The 21,790-nt window shown below is 44.4% G+C and overlaps 1 protein-coding gene across 2 annotated transcripts in view; it reads right to left on the bottom strand.

Annotated features, from left to right (window-relative positions):
* The window catches only part of EGFR (epidermal growth factor receptor), a 207,163-nt gene that overhangs the window by 37,159 nt on the left and 148,214 nt on the right, over positions 1-21,790 (bottom strand). For both annotated transcript variants that reach the window (XM_042914127.1, XM_042914132.1), the window contains exons 4-15: positions 21,646-21,780; positions 18,134-18,202; positions 17,163-17,281; positions 15,421-15,562; positions 13,252-13,368; positions 9,531-9,657; positions 9,358-9,431; positions 8,417-8,507; positions 5,216-5,415; positions 4,149-4,281; positions 2,071-2,161; positions 265-422 (exon numbers count right to left, since the gene is read on the bottom strand). In XM_042914127.1, the coding sequence (XP_042770061.1) occupies positions 265-422; positions 2,071-2,161; positions 4,149-4,281; positions 5,216-5,415; positions 8,417-8,507; positions 9,358-9,431; positions 9,531-9,657; positions 13,252-13,368; positions 15,421-15,562; positions 17,163-17,281; positions 18,134-18,202; positions 21,646-21,780 (1,456 nt within the window). The remainder of the gene's footprint in view (positions 1-264; positions 423-2,070; positions 2,162-4,148; positions 4,282-5,215; positions 5,416-8,416; positions 8,508-9,357; positions 9,432-9,530; positions 9,658-13,251; positions 13,369-15,420; positions 15,563-17,162; positions 17,282-18,133; positions 18,203-21,645; positions 21,781-21,790) is intronic.

Raw genomic sequence — 21,790 nt, 5'->3', positions numbered from 1 at the left:
GACAGTGACAGGACAGGCGCTGGAAGAGTCTTGATTTGAGTACCGAGCTCGAGCCCCTTGGGAAAGCTGATAACACCTTTGCATAATTTTGCAGAAACAATTGTTGAATATGAAGTAAAAGAGCCCATATCACGCTATCATTTAACGTCTTCAGAAAACTTATTCTCTGTCCTCTACTTGACTTCTTCTTTTTTGGTTACATACAATGAAAACAGGAAACATTCTGCCCGGCGTCGTCTGCACCACAGTCAGGCTGTCACTCACCCGTAGGTACAGTTTGAATGGCACAGGTGACACATGCGATTGGCATCCGCAAACTTCCAGACCAGGGTGTTGTTTTCTCCCATGATGCCAGCCGGGCAGGTCTTGACGCAGTGAGGGCCGTCGATGTAGTGTGCACACTGCACGCAGCTGTCTGGTCCCTACACCAAGACGGAGAGAGACAGGTCTATAGGTTTCCTTCTCCTTCGAAACTGAAGTAACTTTTTACTTATAATACTTTGTGTGAAAAAGAAGTCAAACAACAGACGTTCTTAAAGCAGAAACACAACAAGCTTGTCTGTGACTGTGAACCACTGTTCACAGCCTACTGAGAAGTCTTCAAATGCACTGACGATATAACAACGGAAAAGAAACTATACTGTACGCTTCGTGACAGTTTACTTAACAGACTGTGGGCAAGTTTCTTTGTCAAAACAATCCTGATGAGTCGACGTGTACGTTTACATCTCTATCGCTCAGATGGCATTGTTTGCATATCATATCTGAACTTAAAGAGCAACTATGTGGGAAGCCAGGCTTGCTGAGGCGAACTGAAGAAAGCCCACATCTATGTTTCTCCAGGGACAAGAAGGCAGTAAGTGGAAGTAAGCAGTGGGGGCATAAGTAACTGTATACCGTGTTTATTTGATTCCGTTTCCTAAACTCCGAAAAACTCACAGAAGTGAAACTTGACTATTCGGGTTGTGCCCTACATCAAGGGAGTGAAATAAAGCTGGTAAGGAAGGATGTGCTCACTGGTGACGTTCTCTGATGTCTCCGTTTTGTCCAAAGACTGAGCGTTCCCAGAATCAGAACGGTCAGATGACTAAGTCAGAATCACCAACGGACTTATTTTAATGATGACAATTTAACCGAACACCATGTAAACTTATAAACCAATGGTTTACTTTGTAAACTGCCTTGGTAGCAGCCTACACCTCAAAACACAGCCTTCAGCCTGATTTAGAGACAGCTTTTGAAAAATGTGTTCAATTAGAAGGTTTAGATATGGCTGTTGAAGCTCAAATACAAACAGAACTCCTTATAAATAATATTGAGAATGAACAACATTGGAACATTGGTGTGAGGAGGACCTGAATTCTCACGTATACTCTTTATGTAAATAGAAACCTGAATTTTGAAAAGTTTTGCTAGATGTTTCTTTAAAAAATTTTTTTTAACGTTCATTCATTCTTGAGAGACACAGAGACAGAGCATGAGGTGGGGAGGGGCAGAGAGAGAGAGAGAGGGAGACACAGAATCCGAAGCAGGCTCCAGGCTCCGAGACATCAGCACAGAGCCCAATGCGGGACTCGAACCCACGAACTGTGAGATCATGACGTGAGCCCAAAGTCAGAGACTTAACCGACTGAGCCACCCAGGTGCTCCACTAGGTGTTTCTTTAAGAACTCTTCAAATAATTATGAATGAATGTTAAATAAGAATCTGATGATGTTTGATTAAGATGACGAAGCAATGATGACAGATGTCAGAAACAGTGAACACTGGCTGTCGATGTCCCCAGCCTCCCACAGGCATCCCTGGTTTTTGGTAAAAGAGTAGATGTTATTAGATTTGTTGGAGGGTGTTGGACAGAAAGGGTGAGTGCTCCTACAAGGTGGGTTGCGTGATGACGTCAACTCAACCACAGCCTCTGTGACCCAGCTGGGAGGTCACAAGGCCCCCTGTATGGGCATGGCTGCCTCTTTGGTAGCCGCAGAGTGATGCTGGATCATTGCTGTGGTTCTGCTGCTTGGGAAGGCTTTTCCCTTGGACGTATGAGTGAATAACATCAAACGTGCTCCTTACTCGTCCTGTGCAGGTGATATTCATGGCCTGGGGCAGGCATTCTGGATGGCACTGTATGCACTCGGAATTCTCCACAAACTCCCTTGGCTCCCTGAGAGAAGAAAGAAAACTGATCAGTGCTTTCTCTAGAGATCCTGATTCAAAATGCCGGCAGGTTACAACTGTCTGAGTTGCAATTGTCTGAAATTTCAGGTGACACAGAACACCTTTCTCAGAAATGCGAGAAAAATTTAGGTAAACATTGAACGGTAGGGAATCTAGGATTATATTGCAATATGATAAACCAATTTTGTTAACTGAATCCATGGTCATCTCCTCTCCGAATAAATGCACAAGCTTCATTTATAATCAAAATATCTTCCCTACATTTTTCTATAAGGCACAGTTTTTGTCTATTAGGCAAACAGGTCAACAAATGAAAAAAGTAATAGTCCGGAAGAGGTGACCACCTCCCCCACCCCCCACAATATCAGATTCATGGATATTTAAATTAAGCTAGAAGGAAATGGTAACTGTAGATTGACTCACAGGAAAAGGAAGGAGAGATATTAAAACATACTCAATGATTATTAATAAAAATAGGAAGTACGGAACACAGGTGTGAACACTTTTGCTTGAACTAGTTTCCCTGTTCCTCAAAGACGTATGGGTCCACATTAAGCAAGAAGATGATGTTTGATTGAAAAGATAAAACAGTTGTGACAGCTATTAAGACTGAATGCCGCCTGGTAATTAACTGCAGGCTTTCGCGCCAGTGAACAAGGAAACACAAGGAATGTTTACACCCCGCAACATTTCCCCAAGTCTTCCCTTATGTCATCAATTAAACCAAATGTGCCCAGTTTTTCCTTCCCTCCTTCTCTGGGTCATGATGCCGGCTGGAGGAGCCCATCTTGCAAACTGAGCAAGTGCTGTCTAAAGGCATGGGCACCAACAACATGGTGGTTTTAATTCCCTCTCCCTTTAAAAAGATGTAGAAAACACGACATTTACGTCTATTCATAGCAGTAAGGATTGCATTAATATTGTTGAATTACACAGAGGACTCTGCTAGGTTACTCGGCGTCTTTGCTAAAGGATTCCTACAGAATTAGACTTGGTCCTCTCATTCTGATCCTGAATATTTCTTTTTTTTTTTTTTTAATGTGTCTTTATTTTGAGAGAGAGAGAGTAAACACTAGTTGGGGAGGGGCACAGAGAGAGGGGGGCAGAGGATCTGAAGTGGGTCCTACGCTCACAGCAGTGAGCCCGACACGGGGCTCGAACTCACAAACTGTGAGATCATGACCAGAGCCGAAGACAGACGCTTAACCGACTGGGCACCCAGGAGTCCCCTGAATATTTCTGAATCCGTGCTGTGGCCCACGCCCTGATAGCAAAATAAGAAGGAAGATTTCCTGTAGCCATTTGTAATTCCTATGGCTCTCTCTCACAAAATGTCTCCTTTTCTTTAAATTAAAAAGGAAAAAGCCTCTGCTTCTCTCTATCCTTATATTTTACTTTCCTATTAATTTATTTTTAGTCATTATTTGTGGTTATTTGTGGTCAGAGCTTTACATCAATATCAAGATTCCCACAGAATCAAGCAACTGTACTTTTAACCGATAGCCAAAAAATCCAACAAAGTTTATATGATTGTTTATTTCTTTGTCCATGGTTATGTTTCAAGTTATTTGCACTGTTCGATATTGGTTGAACATAAAACAAAAATTAACCAGGAAATATAATTTGTATTACTATATTCTGACACACCAGGAAGAATGTACTGCAAAGAAAAGTCTAAGTGACTGTGGTCTTGGCCACATGAACTATTTATGGCTTTTCCATTTCTCTTGGGAACTTTGTGTGGCTTTGAAAGAGATTAGATATTTCCAAAACCGAGACTCTATAAATTAGTGGATTGGATTAAGTAATGCAAAAAGTTTGTTCATTTCCTTTGGTGATTAACAGCTGTCAACAAATAAACAAAAACGAAGGAAAAAGAAAAAAAGGAAAAGTATCAAAGTGAACAACAGTAAACTTATAAAAACAATCACCTTAGTTTTTATCAGAACAAAGGGGTTACAAAATAACCTTACCCCTCCAGAACATTGCACTTCTCCACACACTCCTTGCCACGGGTGACATTTTGGCAGGACACGCAGTCTTTCGGCTCCGGGCCCCAGCATCCCTCTGACGAGCATAATGGATGACAGACATGGCCTATCGCCTCTGAGAAGACACAGGGAGCCACAAGGAGTCAGCTAGGGGACAGCGACTAGAGGGGCCAGTTGAGACCACACCTGTAAATGAGGCGCTGGGTTCTCTGTGACCCTGAGCTGCACAGACATGCTGGGGGTCCCTGGAAGAAGCAGTGACACAAAATGGGCTTCTAGAGGCCAACTTCAAGTTCCCTTTTCCGGACTGGGAGTCAAGGGTTCCTGGTCCGGACCTGGGTAGCACTTTGCTGATGAGTGTCATAGCTGATGGAGACACAAGGGAAGGTTTGTGGTTCCTTGCCGTGTGCTGGGCACCATGTCAAGAGTTTTATATACAAAATTTCACCTCATTCTCTCACTAGCAGTGGGAATCACTGCGGTCTCCATTTCATGGATGAGGAAGCCAAAGCCTAAAGGTATTAAGTACATTGACCAAGATCTGGAAGCTAGGAAGGGCTAGAGGCAGAATTTGAACTCAGATCTGCTTCTCCCAGTGACCAGGGTCTCGGTAAAAAGAAATGTGCATGGCCTGGCTTCAAGAGAAGCCTGTGGCTCTAAACTCAGATGAGGAAATGTCGCTGTAAAATGCTCATTCTATCTGCATGCGTGTGTGTATGCCTCTATGTGTTGCCAGCTAGAGTCATTAGAGGCTGAAATGAGCAGGGAGAACGGCTGAAAGGTAAAATAATTAATGCTGAATTTAGTTCTGTACGTTACAAATAATTGACAGCTTAAACCTCCAGGCAAATTCATCCTACGAAATGTGAATGATCTAGAAACAATTCCGGTGAACTTCCCATGATAACTTCACATGTAGGACTGTACAGATTTATTTTAATCTGCTTCTTTAGGAATGAAAAATATAATTTAAATGTTTGGGAATCTTCTAAATCAACATACATGACCCACGTGAACCATCTCCATGATCAACCAAAGTGATTACTTACTGCAGCCTTTTTCATCTTTGTTGTTTATAATTTTGGTTTTCTGACTTGAAGTCCCAAACAGTTTTTTCCAGTTTATTGTATTTGCATAGCACAATTTTTGGTTTCCTGAAACGATCACATCTCCATCACTTATCTCCTTGAGGGAGCGTAATCCCAAGGACGTTATGTCCAGGCCGACAACCGCAAGAGAAAACTGACCACTACAGTGGAGGGAAGAAAAATGTGAAAAATGACCAAAAAATTCTATCACTAAAAGCTTTATTTTAATTTTCTTCTGGACCACCTTATATGTACTACAGTCCCCCTCCCAGTGACTGTAAGTCATATTGCAGGAAGTCTGTATTGCAACTTTTGAAAATGACAACGGATTTTTTTAAGCTCCTCCAGGGAAAAGCTAGTTCCTTGTCCATTTACTATCTTTAACCCCAGTGGAATACTGAAGGTGAATAAATATTAATGTCATTATTATATTTACTGCATGTTTTTTTTTTTTTTTTTTTTTGCCTGGGAATTGAACAGCATCTTCTTCTTTTTTAATGTTTATTTATTTATTTTGAGACACAGAGCAAGAGCATAACAGAGATGGGGGAGGGGGAAGGAATGCATGGGAAGGGGCAGAGAGAGAGGGAGAGAATCCCAAGCAGGCTCCACACTGTCAGCACAGAGCCCAATGCAGGGCTTGAACTCACCAATCTGAAGATCATGACCTGAGCCTATAGAGAGTTGGACACTTAACTGACAGAGCCATCCAGGTGCCCCGAGAGCACGTTCTAATCCCTCAAATATCCAAATACACTTCAAAAATCATAGGTTCATTTTTTCCATCCACCCACCTACCCATTAATCTATCTTTCCATCCACTCACCCATCTATTGATCCATTTGTCCATCTACTTATCTAGGCAGGCATGCTTCCATCCATCCATTTTTCCACCTATCTATCCATCCATCCATCCATCCATCCATCCATCCATCCACCCATCTATCCATCCTCTCATCTATGCATCCATCTACCCACTCATATATCCATTCATCCATGGATTCATTCAACTATCCATCCACTCAGCTATCTATCCATCCATCCATTGATCCACTGACCCATCAATCCATCCATTAACCCATCCATCCATATATTGAACAAACATCTGAACCATCCAACTCTGTCTGTGCTAGAACTCTATAAGACTATCAATATGTTTTCATCAAGAGACTGGATAAAAGTAATTCAGACTAAAAGGAGGGAAATCCTGAACCACCAGGAGGAACAGGAAGGCAAGAAAGCATCTGATGGGGTGCTGAGAACCAGGAGCTACTGCTGGAGCAGAAACCTGGAGGTGAGGAGGCTTGGGCAAGGGATCTAGGGAGGGTGACAGAAGATCTTGCACACCTTGAGCTTGGTTGTTGTGTGCAAATGATGGGGAACTACAGGAAAGAGACTTGCATTTTTAGGAAGCTCATTGGACACCAGGACAGGGAATAGACCAGCTGAGGCAGCACTCAATGAGGAGACATCAGACAGGAGATGACAAAAGTTGAATTTGGAGACCCCTCCTCTCCTTGTTTCTCTTTCTCTCCTGACCCTTTCCTCCTTCTCCCTTCCCACAACCCGGCTCCTGTGGAAAGCTAGGAGCCCTGTGTTGAAGACCTGTAACTCTACTGTTTAGGAATTTTCTCTCAACATGTGCCCACAGAAGCCTAGGCACTGGGACAAAGCTGGTGTCTTCCGTGCAGGCCAGACCTGGCTCTGATGAGCTGTACCTGGAGCCAGCGATCACCCTGCCCCAAGAGGGACTGTGTATTTCTGGACTTCTCATAAATGTGAAAAGGTAAAAAAAAAAAGTAATTCTAATTTTGTTTAAATTCCGAAATGTAAGCCAACTGGCACCTGCCAGTCACTTAAGAAAATGGATCTAATGTTTATTTATTTTTGAGACAGAGAGAGACAGAGTGAATGGGGGAAGGTCAGAGAGAGGCAGACACAGAATCTGAAGCAGGCTCCAGGCTCTGAGCTGTCAGCACAGAGCCCGACGCGGGGCTCGAACTCACAGACCGTGAGATCATGACCTGAGCCGAAGTCGGACGCTTAACCGACTGAGCCACCCAGGCGCCCCAAGAAAATGGATCTAAATCTCTTGTCTCTATGAAAGAAGTGGTTCAAAAGAAGTGGTCTTGAGAACTCAGAACAAAGGGGTCTTTCTGGGAAGCAATGATTATTATCAGAGATGCACAGCCAAGAATGTTTTTAAAAAGCAGTATATATTTTATGTGTACTGTACTCTAATTTTCTTTAATATAATTTTAAAATGTTCATTTCTTTTGAGAGAGAGAAAGAGAGAGTGCACATGAGCAGGGGAGGGGCAGAGAGAGAATCTGTCAGTGCAGAGCCTGACACAGGGCTCGAACTCACAAACTGTGAGATCGTGGCCCTGAGCCGAAATCAAGAGTAGGATGCTTAACTGACTGGAGCCACCCAGGCGCCCCGTGATTTTCTTTAACATTGAGTGATATTATGTCGTCGTTTTAAAGGACAATTAATGAGTAATAGTTCTCAGCATCAGACTGTTTCCAAGGCAGGTCTGACAAAGAAATTCTCAAACCATTATTACTCTGAGCTATATTCAAGATGCTTCTACGTGAGTATGCCACTGTCGGAGTTGGAAAAGGGGAACCCCTGAACCAGTCGTGTATTAAAAAGTCTGTCAGCCCCCTCTGACGCGGTGTGCTCATAAGGACATGTCATTTCAGGACTCCTCTTACCAAAACACGTACAACCTCCATCGAATCATGAGAAAACATCAGCCCTTCCACAAAATGCTTGGCCAGTACTTTTTAAAAGCGTCAAGGCCATAAACGAGATGAAAAGACACAGGGACTGCTACACATTGGAAGGGACTAAGGAGACACAGCCACCAAGTACAGTGCAGGGTACTGGACTGCACACTGACACGTGGCATTCACGAGCAAACTGGTGACATCGGAGTGACGTCTGGTGGTGGAGGTCACAGCAATGTGCCGATGTTAATTTCTTCCTCTGCCTCCCGTGCCACGCTTAGGTGAGAAGCTGGCTGGAGGACTGATGGCAGCTCTCTGCAGGATCTTTGTAACAGCTGTAGAAGTCTAATTTCAAACTCTTCTGTAGGTCTTATTTAAAAAAAAAAGTTTTGCTTTTTAATCTACCAGGCTTTGGCTCGGGTCAACTTACTGTTGCTTTGTTCTTCCACGTATGATTTCTAGGTTCTCGAAAGCATGGAGGTCAGTCCTGTTTTCAGGCCAGGCCTGAATCAGCAAAAACCCTACAAAGGGAGAAGGAAGGCTCAGACACGCACCGCTTATATAACGTTTCTTTTTTATGAGACATTTTAGGATTCTCGAGAGACTGTAACAGGACCAAGAAAGGTGAACATCTGATTGGATTCTTTTTCTAATCTTTACCTTACCCACGTGTTGATACAAGCCAAGGCACAATTAAACAGCGGACATCCTGCCTCTGACGTAGAATCCCCCGTCCCTCCCTGCATCTCTCTCACCACCCAACACCCCCACAGGCTGTCCCGTGGTGCCATAGTCCTGACAGCCCTCCTGGGCTCCGTATCTGATGGCCCAGACTGGCTTCTTGATGACAAGTGCCATGTCTTAAGCTGTCACAGAATGAGATTCACAGATTTTCCTGACTTAATTCCAATATTCCAAACAATCTTGTTATTTAGGTCCAATTATTCCCTTTTTTATGGATGAAGGCAGTGGAGCTCTGATGGCAGTCATGGACCAAATGTTGGCCGGTGGCCGAGCAGGGACGTGAAGTCCAGTCTGTGAGGCTCGAGAGCCTGTGCTGTTCCTTCAGCACTTTGCCTTTCCTCTCCCTCTACCCATGAAAGTCACTGGGCCATCAGGACGGCTGGCCGGGGCCGAGAAGACAAGGACACAAAATCGGGAATGACTCAAGTCTTTGATTAAAGTGTTTATTTACCCTTCATGTGCAGGGGAAAGCGCATTGTGAAAATGATCAAAGAACCCATTAGTCATTAGTGGTAGACGTTCAGAAGAAATGTCCTTATGCCAAGAGAGAAGAGATTACATCCACAAGTTCTCTCTGTACAACACCCATTTTCCATTTATGTTGATGGATATGTTAGCAGCACACACCTGTAATTTCCTTTACAGTTTTTAGAATATCCAGTTCCTTTGGATCTAGAGGTGGAGTATGCGTGAAGGAGTCACTGAAACAAGCAACAGAATGATTACTGATTAACAATCTCGTCCAGTGAACAAAGTGGATTTTGTGTTTCTCCCTACCAGTGCCTTAATCTGTTACTTACCCTCTAAATGCTACTGGCAGGATATGAAGATCTCCACTGATCGAGGTGCAATTTTTGAAGTGTTTAATATTTGTAGCATTGATGGAAAGTGTGTCTTTAAATTCACCAATTCCTATTCCATTACAAACTATAAAGAGAAGGGAGATGTTTATTCCATTCACATATGTTGGATTAAGAGTAGCTAGGGATCTACAGGCAGAGGGAAGCAGGAAGGGAACTGTAGCCATGAGACTATCACTGCCATGCCATCATTCATTCATTCAACAAACATTCACGGAGGCCGGCTGGGCACCATAACTGTGGCAGGGCTTGGAGTTAAGCGGTTGGAGAAGGTGATGTTGTCCTCGTTGATTGCCGTTGCTACCCTCAACTTGGGTTCTCTTCCTCACGATCTCCCTCCTAGACTTAGTCTAATTGCTCTTAACTACTCTTGCTTCCTCTGGTTTGTGTCCTTGGCAGAGCAATCCACGGGCTGCCACCAGCACCACCTCTGTCCGGCTCTCGTCAGGGCATTCCCCTAAAACTCAACACCTTTCCATTGTTCTAACCTGGTTACGTCTTTGTCATCAGTCTTACAGAAACAATGGGCACAGATTTTTTTTTTAATTAGTAAGAGTAAGGTCCGTTCCTCTGAGGATGTTGAAAAATAGAATAAAGGGACCAAAATGACCAGAAATTCCACTCTAGGATATTTTGAAAAGTGTTCCTTCCAGCTACCCTCCGTGGTGATGACACGCCAGATATGTTTTTTTTTTTTCGCTTTTTCTGCTGTGAACATTCCTCATATCATATAAACTATTCGTTGAAGGTGATTGTTAATGGTTGTCTTATATTACATCATAGGGAATACTGTAATAACTTTTATCAGATTAACTGCTTTTCTTCCCCTGTGTTTATGTGAGCCAAATGCTTTGATCTGTGTCCTATTGCTACATCAGTCTCAGATGCCCTTTTCCACACCCTGAGCCCATTTATTAATTTATATCCACTCCTAAATTTCCATCTCAAATGCCATCTCTGCCCTAAAGCCCATATTTATCTGCTGTAATTCTCCGTCTAGAATTTGCAGATAAATTTTGGTACCTATCTTCCAGACCTATCTTGACTTTGAAGTACAGTCACTGAAAATCTCATTGCTCAGGATAAGGTCCTATCCTGTCCCCCTGGACTTCTAGGGGGTACAGTCAAGCCCCGCTGTCCCACCGCCCACCTCTGTGCTCTGCTTCATTGGGAGTCCCTTGTCGCAAAGAACCTTCCACTCTGGCAGCCATGACTGTCCTGCTGGGTCTCTGGGCTCACTCTGTGTGCCAGCCTCCTCTCTGGTCTGGGGGTGGAGGGGGCTCCTCTAAGGACTCCTGTGTCGACTGGCTCACTCAAACCTTCTTGTGCGGCACCTAACACATTGTGGGTTGTGGGATTCATGGCCGAGCTTCTTTAGGATTCATAGGGTCTGGCTGACAATGGAGAATGAGGTGGCCATATAAGGACTTGCCATTTAATTACAGGTCTGGCAGAGAATTCCATGTGTTTGAGAGAATATTCATTCTCTCTCTCTTTCTCTCTCTCTCTCTGCTTGTGTGTGATAGTGGGGGCAGGGTTACTTTAATTCCTAAATTCAGAGATAAATCATGTATTCACCCCTAGACATTCCTGCACCGTCATCCTTACCCAGTGGTATTGCCCCATACCTGAAGGGCTCTGAATTTGGGATACGCAGAAAAACTGGTCAGAATCACTACAGGAGAATCAAACTGTTTACGTGTTTGAACACATAATGTGTTTGAACACAAAATGGACAAAACCAAACCCAAACCATCTCTGGTTATGTCAGTCGTGTGAGGGCGCTGACAGTAACCCTCTCTTTCCACAGCGGACTCTTCTCTTTTACTCCTTCTGTGCCAGGCGCCGCCCCACATTCTTATTTTTCTCCTTCTATGTCTCCTCTGCCAGACAGTTTCCTGAAGCCAAAGGACACTCATCCACCAGGGCACTGACCCACCTGCCCCCCAGGGGTTATAAGACTGGGAAGAGGTGGACCGGGCCGACGAGCTCATGGGTCTGGCCTAGGACCAAGCTTGCATGAACTTCAAATCTTGGCTGTTATTCTTAGCTGTTGAAACTTGGGCAAGTCATTTAGACTCCCTGGTACTCAGTGTCCTCATCTGTAGAATAGGATCATGATAACACAGATGTGTTGGGAGGGTTCAATGACATGGAGGCTAAGCTGACCCCGTGGAGAATGCGTGTCAAATGTCTATGGGAGTAAAAAGGGGAGCAATCAGTTTCAACTGAAAAGACGGATAGCTTCACAGGGAAGGTGGCACCCGTGGATATCAAGGTAAGCAGCTGGGCACTGACGTGTTGTTTATAACACCGAAATAGTGGAACAATCAAAATGAGCACATAAAGCGAGATCGGTTGAAAAAATTCTGGTGCAGCCACAGAGGGGAGCCTATGCGGCTGTACCGGAGAATGAAGAAGATTTACATGGACTCATACGGAGTGATTTCTAGGATATATGAAGTTTAAGAAGCAAAGTACAAAGAGCGTAGACAGTGGCTTTTGAGCAGAAGACACGACTGGGACACAGGAGCCAGCTGTAGGGGCTCCCACTGGCCACATGTTGAGCTAATTTGAGCACCCAAAGGAATGACAGGAATGAATTACAAGAAACTGAATAAAGAAGGATTCCATGATCTCATGTAGGAGGTAAAAAAAAAATTTTGAAAAGAATGCCAACTAATAAATGTAGAAGAAATGACAGAAATAGGAAGTCACTCTTTTATAACCACCCAAAAATCTTTTCTGATTTGTCATCATTAGTAATGAACTAACATGGCATCCTATGTCCCTTGCTGTGAGACGATGAGAGGAAATCAACATGACGTATAATGCTCCTGCCCAAAAAAGCTCAACGTGAATGTGACCATGAGGAAAAACAGCCAGTGAAGCCAAACTGAGGGACCTACTGCAAAATACCTGGCCTAGACTCTTCACATCAGGTCACGGAAGACAGAAGGAAAGCAAGTGGGGGGAGGGGAGCTGAGCCACAAATGTCAAGTAATGAAGAAAATGGGGCAAGACATCTACCTGAAACCCATGATTGTTGATTGGGGTCTGTATTGAAAAGCAGCTAAATATGACATAATGGGGACAGAAAGAGGAAGTCTGAACTACATAGAATACTAGGAAAGAGTACTGAGTCGATGTTCAACAATCCTGAGTGTGAACCTGGTCTTTCTTTACTTAGGAGAATGGCCCCCTTTGTAAGAAAATAGGCTGACAGACGTAGGGGTGAAGTGTTACAATATCTGTAACTGTCCTATAGATCAGAGAACAATTTCACCCACGCATGCACACATAACACATACACACAAATATGGAGGCAGTGAACGCAATGTGGCAAAACACCAACCAGTGGCGAATTCATATATGAGAGGCATATGGTGTTCACTGCACCATACCTGCGATGTTTCTGGGGGTTCAAAAATTTTTACAAAAATGATAAAGTAAAAGCCCAAGTAGGAGCACGCTAGCATTGAGGATACTCCAAGAACAGGGCATGGGATGAAGGAACAAATTTGCGAGCCTGAAGAAAAAGACTTGCTCAAATCTCTTCCCGAGTCTGATGCCGAGGGGGGTCCGGCGGAGGTAGGGCAGAAAACCCCCAGCTTCGTGACCAGAGAGAAAGCCTCATCCCCACCCCGTACAGGCCTCCTACCTTTACGGCAAGGCCCCTCACACTTTTTACACTTGCGGACGCCATCTTCCTCCACTTCGTAGCTGTCAGAACTGCAGGCACGGACACACGAACCGTGGTCTGTCACCACATAGTTACCTGGGGAGAGACAAGGAAAGGAAGGTGGTGAAAGCAGCAACAGGTGTTTCTGGGCCTCACACAGTTGTCACCTGTTCTCCTACAAAGGCGCAGATGAAAGGGGCCTATCATCCTCTGCTTTTATTTACTTTAAGGACAAAGAATGAAAGGTTGCAAACAGACAAGGTATCTAGTTCAAGAGTTTTTAACAGCTTACGCAGCCATGACATGGAGAAATAGATTTCAGCACGTAGGAGACGGACGTGTCAGGTAGAACGTGGTGTCTGCTCACAAGTTTGGAAACATCTCCTCACAGCTCATTTTTCTGGACGTTCTACCTTCAGGACCTATGGTTAAAGCCTGAATACTTATTAAAACTAAGTGACCCCGAACGAAGCCCACTCTTCCAGCGAAGCTGCCTCATCTGAGGATATGCATAATTCGTGTGGCAGACCTGCTGTCCTCTGTGGTTCTGTCCAGCCTGACAACCTTCCCTTTGCTGGGGGCTGGGACCACCAGCTGGTGCTGCATGAAGCCAGGCACATGGGTCATCTTCCAAGCCTCCCCTCACGCTGACTTAATTTAACATAAATATCAATGTTTCTGGAGCTCTAAGTGTTCCTGTTTTGACTTCCCCCAGTATGTCCTCACACATATTTCTTGGACATTTGTAATTTTTCTTTCTGTAAATTGTCTGCTTTTCTCCCAGGTTCTGTTTTCCTGTGGATTTATTTATTTATTTTTTTAATGTTTATTTATTTTTGAGAGAGAGAGACAGAGCGTGAGCAGGGGAGGGGCAGAGAGAGAGGGAGACACAGAATCCGAAGCAGGCTCCAGGCTCGGAGGCATCAGCACAGAGCCTGACGCGGGGCTCACACTCACCGACCATGAGATCAAGACCTGAGCCGAAGTTGGGCACTTAACTGACTGAGCCACCCAGGCGCCCTGTTTTCCTGTGGATTTTTATTTTTTATTTTTTTAAATTTTTTTAACATTTATTCATTTTTGAGAGTGAGAGAGACAGAGCATGAGCGGGGGAGGGGCAGGGGCAGAGAGAGAGGGAGACACAGAATCAGAAGCAGGCTCCAGGCTCCGAGCTGTCAGCACAGGGCCCAACGTGGGGCTTGAACTCATGGACTGTGAGATCATGACCTGAGCCGAGGTTGGATGCTTAGCTGACTGAGCCACCCAGGTGCCCCTCCTGTGGATTTTAAACTCTACCTAGTAAGCCCTCCATCAAAAATGATACCTGTGTCATAATTGTGGCAATTTTTAGAAATTTTATTCAGTTAGTCCCATTACCATGGTGTACTGTTCAATTTGTAAATTATTTTTTCTGTATAGAATTTAAAGGTTTGCATGTCCACAAATCTGGTAGGGCAATGCTCCCTCTCATAATGGTACCTACAATTGTTTTTTTCTCTTGGTTGATTTTCCCTCCTAGAAATTAGGAATGGTTTATAAAGCTTTTTAATTAGACAACTCTACACTTTCTCTTTTAGGACATAATGCCTATCACCATTTCCCTGAATACTATAGCCATCTGTAGAGGGCAAATACAAATAAACAAAACCCAATCCAAAACAATTAAAACAAAACAAACCAATACACAAAACCCCTCCTGTGCAGTGTTAGAACCCCTAGAAGGCACAATTTTGACCAGGATTTTAACCACTAAAGAGGGCGGGTCTTGTGACACACTCTCTAACTTAGGTCTACTGGGGCAAGAGCTAAACAGTGAAATGACCCAGTGGCCATGGGTTTGTGCCAATCAGACAACTGATATTCTGGACCAGTACAGCTGGACCTCGGTCCCAGGGTGTGTTTCTTGTCCTGGCCACCATGGACGTGAAACCTGACGGTGGTGAACAGGGCATCAGCCATCGCCTGTCACCTGCGGCAGTGTCCTAACCCATCCCCTATACCGTTGGACAGGCCTACGGTCACCTGTCTGACAGTGAGGCAAACATACGGACAAAAAGATTACACAAGACAGAGGGACTCAAGGATTAGGAGATAAAACAGGAAATGGATGCCTGATAACTGAAAGGGTTTTGCATGTGATGAACTCACGGGGGCATTTCTTCACACAGGTGGCACCAAAGCTGTATTTTCCCTCTGGGTTGACGTCCATCTGGTAGGTGGTAGGGTTGTAGAGCATGAGTGGCGGGCAGGTGTCCTTGCACGTGGCTTCATCCCGGAACTTGCGGCAGACCTGTTCACAGGAGGGACATGCACTGGTCAAACTGGCAAGGACGCTCAGCACTGTGTCAATTCTGTGCAGAAAGCTCAGGTTATAGTTCCCAATGTCCAGGAATTTGATTCAAACAAAAAACGAAGACAAAACCAAGCAAAAAAAAAACTGGCCAAGTACTTTCAGTAGAGTCAGAAAGACCTTTTTCTTAAAAGTATGACTTTTCTTACACTGTCTTAGCTGTGATAATTTATGGTTTATGATGGGAAAAAATACATCTTTATTAACTACAGGAAAGGATGCAGGAGTTCACATACTAGAATGAGAACTATAGAGTGAAATCATTTTTAAACTCAATTTACATTGGGTTTCCTTATAAGGAACACTTGAGGATATATGTTAAACATTTATTTTTTATTTTTATTTTGGGGCAGGGCAGAGGCAAAGGGAGACAAAGAATCTCAAGCAGGTTCCAGGCCCAGCATGGAGCCTGACGCAGGGCTCGATCTCGTGACTGTGAGATCGTGACCTGAGCCGAAATCAAAGGTCTGACACTTACTGGGTTGAGCCATCAAGGTGCCCCATTTTTTAAAAAGCATTTTATTTTTACTTTTATTTTTTTGAGACAGAGATTAAGAGAGAGAGACAGAGGCAGAGGGAGAGAGAGGATCTCAGCAGGCTTCCCACCCAGCGCAGAGCCTGGAGGATATATTTTAGCACGTACTGCCAAATTACAGATAACCTTGATGAGGAAGGGTACCATGCAGAGGGGACCAGACCATATACGGTCATGGCCCTGAGACCTGCATGCCGTCTCCCTTCCAGGGGCACATTACAATCAGCCCAGACGAACCAAGTCAAAATCCTGGCCAGGTCCAGCCTCTGGACTTTAAAAATCCTCCCTTCCCTTAAATTGGGAGTCTTCTGGATTCCACCTTAGGTGGGCCTCCTCGCCTGGAGCCCACAAGGGCGTCATAGCACTTGGTGCTGCCTCCAGACTCACATCTGCCAGCCCTGGTGTCTCCAGGACTCCCATGGTGCCCACAATTGAGGTACCACCTACATGTGGTGCCCACAGCCCCTGGGACACAAGGCTTTTGCCAGGGCTTTGTAGTAACAGGGACAAGAGCGACTGCTTCAAGACCTTGTGTTGGGGGTGTGGGCAGAGGCTCTGAGCTGTGGTGGAACGAGCAGAGGGACTCGGTCAGAAGATCCAAACATAGCTCCAAGCCGTGCTGAGATCCGTGTGGCTCTGGATGTGTCACGTAACATCTCTGTATCCAGGTTGGGGGCCTTACGAAATCAACTCCATAGGTTTATACTAGGACTGACATGGAACAATAAAGAGTGTGAGAACAGTGCTGCTGGCTGCAATATACGTTAACCCCAGAGAGCGCGTATTTATTCTGATGCTCATTCGATGCCCAGGTCCCGGTTATGGATGCCACATGCACTGTGTCACTTAAATAACCTAACAGGTGGGTATTTGCTATCCATCGTTGTCAGGGGAGGAAACCGGGGCACAGAGGGGTCACATGATTTGCCTGAAGTCACAAGGTGAGTGGTGAAGGCGGGACAATACCAGATGCTGTGGTCGGGCTGGGGGAGGGGTGAGCCTTACCAGGCAGTCGCTCTCTCGGGGCCCCGTGCAGCCGGCAGCACACTGGTTATGGCAGCAGTCGCTGGGGGACCTGCCGCGGCAGCGCCCGGAACACTGCTGGGCGCAGATGATTTTGGTCACTGAAAAGGAGCAAAAGTCACCTGTGAGCTGAAGAGCCAGGGAAGGGTCATTCCTCAGGAACCTTGCAGAGCACTTGGAAACAGATGAAAACGTGAACCAGGTGACGAATTTAGTGATTCCCGGCTCGTTAAAATGTTCCCAAACATTCACGCTCTGCCTAATAACACTGAATCATGACATTTCTTTATTGCGCCTCTGTTTTCTACTTATTTTTAATCACTTAGGAGAACTAACCAGATCAAGTCTAGACTTCTGGACCTGCTCGATAATTACATGTTAGTTAGAACTGAGATTCTGGATGATATGGAAAGCACATCAAATAACAGAAATGCTGCCAGAAAGGAGTGTTTAAAAGGGCGAAACCCTCACATCACAATTAAACTGAAGGACAGATAATGAACTTTTAAGGTGACAGGTCCCCAGATCCCTAGGCCACCCATGCTCGTAAACTAGGATTCCTGCAGAAAAACCCTCCTGAGAAGCATTCCTCCTGCTTCTGTATAGGCGGGCTCCCAAGAGAGAGAAAATAAGAAGTGTTGTGACGCTCAGGTAACATGGCCGAGTCTTCTGTTCCCAGGAAGACCTGCCAAACATACTGCTCAGAGAGAGTGGCTGGATGCGTGTGGCTGGCTTTCACTCACTTATGACAGGCTGGAGTGCCCCAAAGAGCCCACTCTGGATTAACTGCATGCAGGGAGATCTGCAAGAAGGTCATTCACATAACTGCTCACATCTGGCCTTAAAACAAGACTGCGTTTAGGAATCTTCAAAGGGAAAACACATACAGTTCGCTAAGCATAAGGGGACGAAGGTGGGCACACATTTATCCGAAATTTTGTTTGCTGACTTACATTTCTGGCAATTCTCCTTTCCAGGACCCCAGCAGCTTCCATTGGGACATCCTGGATCACACTTTTGGCCTAAAATGTAAAGGCAATAGTTGAATTCATATCTCAGAGGAAGCAAGCAGGCTGATGGCAGGGACTGCCCAAACCCCTGAGCAACATGATGTTCTAGAAACAAGGAACAGCTTTCACATTTCTTATTCTCTGTTTATTTGCTGGTTGACTTGTAAGATGATTCAAAAGACTTTGATAAGAAAAAAAAAAAAAGATGAACCACGTTCTGCTTTTATTTACATTTCAGCTGTAGAAACTGAGGCAGAGAGTAATTATGGACTTGTCACAGGCTATGAAGACTGGAATTCAAATGAACTCACTGGTCCAGTTTCCCATATTTGTTTAAGCTTGGGAGAAGTTTTCAGCTTCTCCCATGACATTAAGTGTGTCTAATCTGGTGGGGCTGTTATGCACCCACTAAATTCTCAGTATTTTTACTAGCATGGTTGTACCATAATTTCTTTAACCGATCTCTTATTTTTAGATATATAAGTTGCTTCCAAAATCCATTATAAATAAGGCTGCAAGGAATATTTTTGTACAAAAAAATTTTTTTTATATCCTATAATTTTCATTCTCCTCATTATTTTTTCTTATTATTCCTAGACATGAAGTTCATAGGTCAGGGGGGTGGGGCATACTTTAAAGCTTCAATACATATTGCCAAAATTCTATCCCTGACCATGTTTTATTAATTTGTATGCCCACAAGAAGAATATGAGAATTTCTGCTTCTCCATACCCTTCCTGATCTGAGTATCTAAAAATCAAAAGGAATCCAAATGTTTAGCAAAGACAAAAATGATGCTGCTTTGTTTTATTTTGACCCTTTTAAAATTACAGTAAGAAATGACTTCTTACTTTATTTCTTGGCCATCTTGTGTGTGGGGAGATACAAACTGTTCATGTCTTTGGCCCATTTTTCTTTTTTTATTGGGAGGTTCACCTTTTTCTTGGGATTCCTAAGACTACTTTATACATTCTTATCATCAAGAATATTAGCCCTTTCCAAGGCAAGCAGATGACGCACAATATTTTCTGTTTGTCGTTAACACGGTTTATGGTATCTGACTGGCTTTTCTCCAACTTGATATGACACACATTCACCTTTAAGTTTCCTTCTAGCACTTACATATATATTCAGTGATTTATTACATATAATATGATTTGGGATTGATATGGATGTACAAAGTGGATGATTGATTTATTTTAGTTTCCTCTTAAGTAAACCAACCTGATATAACTTTGATTGCCAAACAAATCAACAATAACCCAGTGTAGGGGCACCCTGGGTAACCTTTCTGAATCTCAAATCCATTGTCCATAAAATACTTAAATCACCTTATCAGATTTTTTGGCTAAAAATTTAAGAAGAAAAGTTCTCAGAAGGTATGTGTGGCCTGAAAAGGGCTGGAAAGGGAAGGGTTTCCCTTTCCACAAGGACAGCAGCAGACTCCTGCACTTGTCGCCGGTCAGGGGATTAATAAGGATGGCCGGGGAATGGTGTTCCTTTTTAAAACAATCATTATAGTTCTGTCACTTTGACGTTTTCTCCTTAACAGTTAAATAATTCTGGAGGAACTTACTGGATAATGAATTCTTCCCTTATTTGCTTGAAATGTCATTTCTTCATGGACATTTAATTTGGCAAGGTTTATTCTTACTGTCTTTCTCTTACATATTGGTGGCTTATTGTTGCATATCTATTCTTGACCCAATATCCTATCAGATTGCAATTTGTGGCTTTGTTGTATTTGAATCTTGTTATTGCGTGCACCTGTCATTCTTCCTTCCCAACACTTTCTTCCGGGTCTTTCCCATGGTCTTGGTGTGATGGGGGCACGTGTGCCATTCAGGCTGTCTGACCTCATGTACAGGAAACCCATAGAAGCCTCACAGTCTTCCTGTGTCAGTTTTTGTTTTTGTTGTTGTCGTCATAAATGTGCACGATTTAACTTCCTCATTGTCCATCAGATAGCTAGGGAAAGGTTAACCTCGATATGATGGATAACACAAAATCTTGTGTCGTAAAATACAGGTTTTAGTTTCTTGCAAACACAGTAGGTGCCCTGCCGAGTATGTGTGGGAATAATCTACTTATCAAACCAAGGGGCTCAAAACCCATGTTCATAGCAGCGTTGTTCCTAATTGTCAACAGATGGAAGCAACGCAAAAGCGCATCAACTAATGAAAGGAGAAACAAAGCATGTGGGATGTGGGTACGTATACACATGCAACAGAATACTGTTCATCCACATCAAGGTGAGAAATTCTGATGTATGCTACAACATGGATGAAACTCGTGGACATTATAAGTGATCGAAGCCAGCCACAAAAAGACAAAAACTGTGTGACCCGACCTGTACGCGCTCCCTAGAACAGCCACACTCATGGACAGAAAGTAGCACAGTGGCTGCCATGGGCTGGGGGCAGGGACGGGGAGTTAATGTTTGATGGGGACACGGTTTCAGTTTCGTGAGATGAAAAGAGTTTTGAAGAACGGAGGGTGGTGATGATTGCACCACGGTGTCAATGTACTTAATACCAGTGAACTGTATACTTAAAAATGGTTAAGATGGTAAATTTTACGTTAGAGGTATTTCACCACAACAAACAAACAAATCAGTAAGATTAAGTGAAATCCCCACAAAGGGGCTCCAGTCAATTCTGAAGAGCCGTGTGCACTCCAAATTCTTTGAGACCAAAGAAAACAACAAGAACAACAACAACAACAACAACCAGAAAAAACCCCAAACAAAAACATGCATCCATGCCATAGTTTAGGGAAACAGAGAAGCAGGAAATGGGGATGGCTTCTTATTTTAAAGGATTAAAAGACGAGGGAGATCAGGAAGGGGGATGCTTAGCGGAGCCTGGTAACTGTAGGCAAGTGTCTGCAGATTCCCACACAGCACTGCCAGGGAGCCAAGGGGTACAGCCTTGACCTACAGCCTGGCCCCCTGCCAGCCTCTCCCTGGCACGGGCCGCTTTACTGATGAATGGCAGTGACTAGGTCATGGGCATTAGGGGGAATATGGACAGACTCCCGCCCTGTGTACTGTGCCCAACCTTGCCTGAGGCTCCGTGTAGGAGGGCGGAGGTCAGCTTAGTGCTTCCGGAGGGACCTGGCATCACTCTGAGGCTCAGCAGCAAGTCAGAAGCACACAAAAGTTTGGTCTGCCTCCTCCAGCCAGGACGGGAGAAGCCCCCGTGCCAGGACTCAACGGCCACACGAGGGCTCAACTGTCTCAGGGGTGATCTGCCAAAACAGACTTTCCCTCTGTCTTAAGTAGGTGCTCTTCTCGTGGGCAGATCAACTGTCGCTAGATATCTTGGGTTTAGATTAATGTGACTTAAACAATGGCTCGGCTTTCCACCACCCCCACCCCCTCCTGACCCCAAAGCACCACGGCTCTGTCCCACCACAGGAGCTACAGGCAGAGGGGACGTCTGTAGAACACTTACAGTTGCCCACGTGGTTCTGGAAGTCCATCGACATGTTGCTTATGAAATCGTTGTCAACGATATCCCGCCACTGGATGGTTTCCACGTTGCAGAGGACAGGGTTGTTGCTGAACCGCACAGCGCCTTGCAGGATTTCTGCAGGTGC

Source organism: Panthera leo, chromosome A2, assembly GCF_018350215.1.
Source record: "Panthera leo isolate Ple1 chromosome A2, P.leo_Ple1_pat1.1, whole genome shotgun sequence".
NCBI classification, from domain to species: Eukaryota; Metazoa; Chordata; class Mammalia; order Carnivora; family Felidae; genus Panthera; species Panthera leo.
Note: the sequence above shows the minus strand (reverse complement) of the source record. Positions and strands in the feature narration are given on the sequence as shown.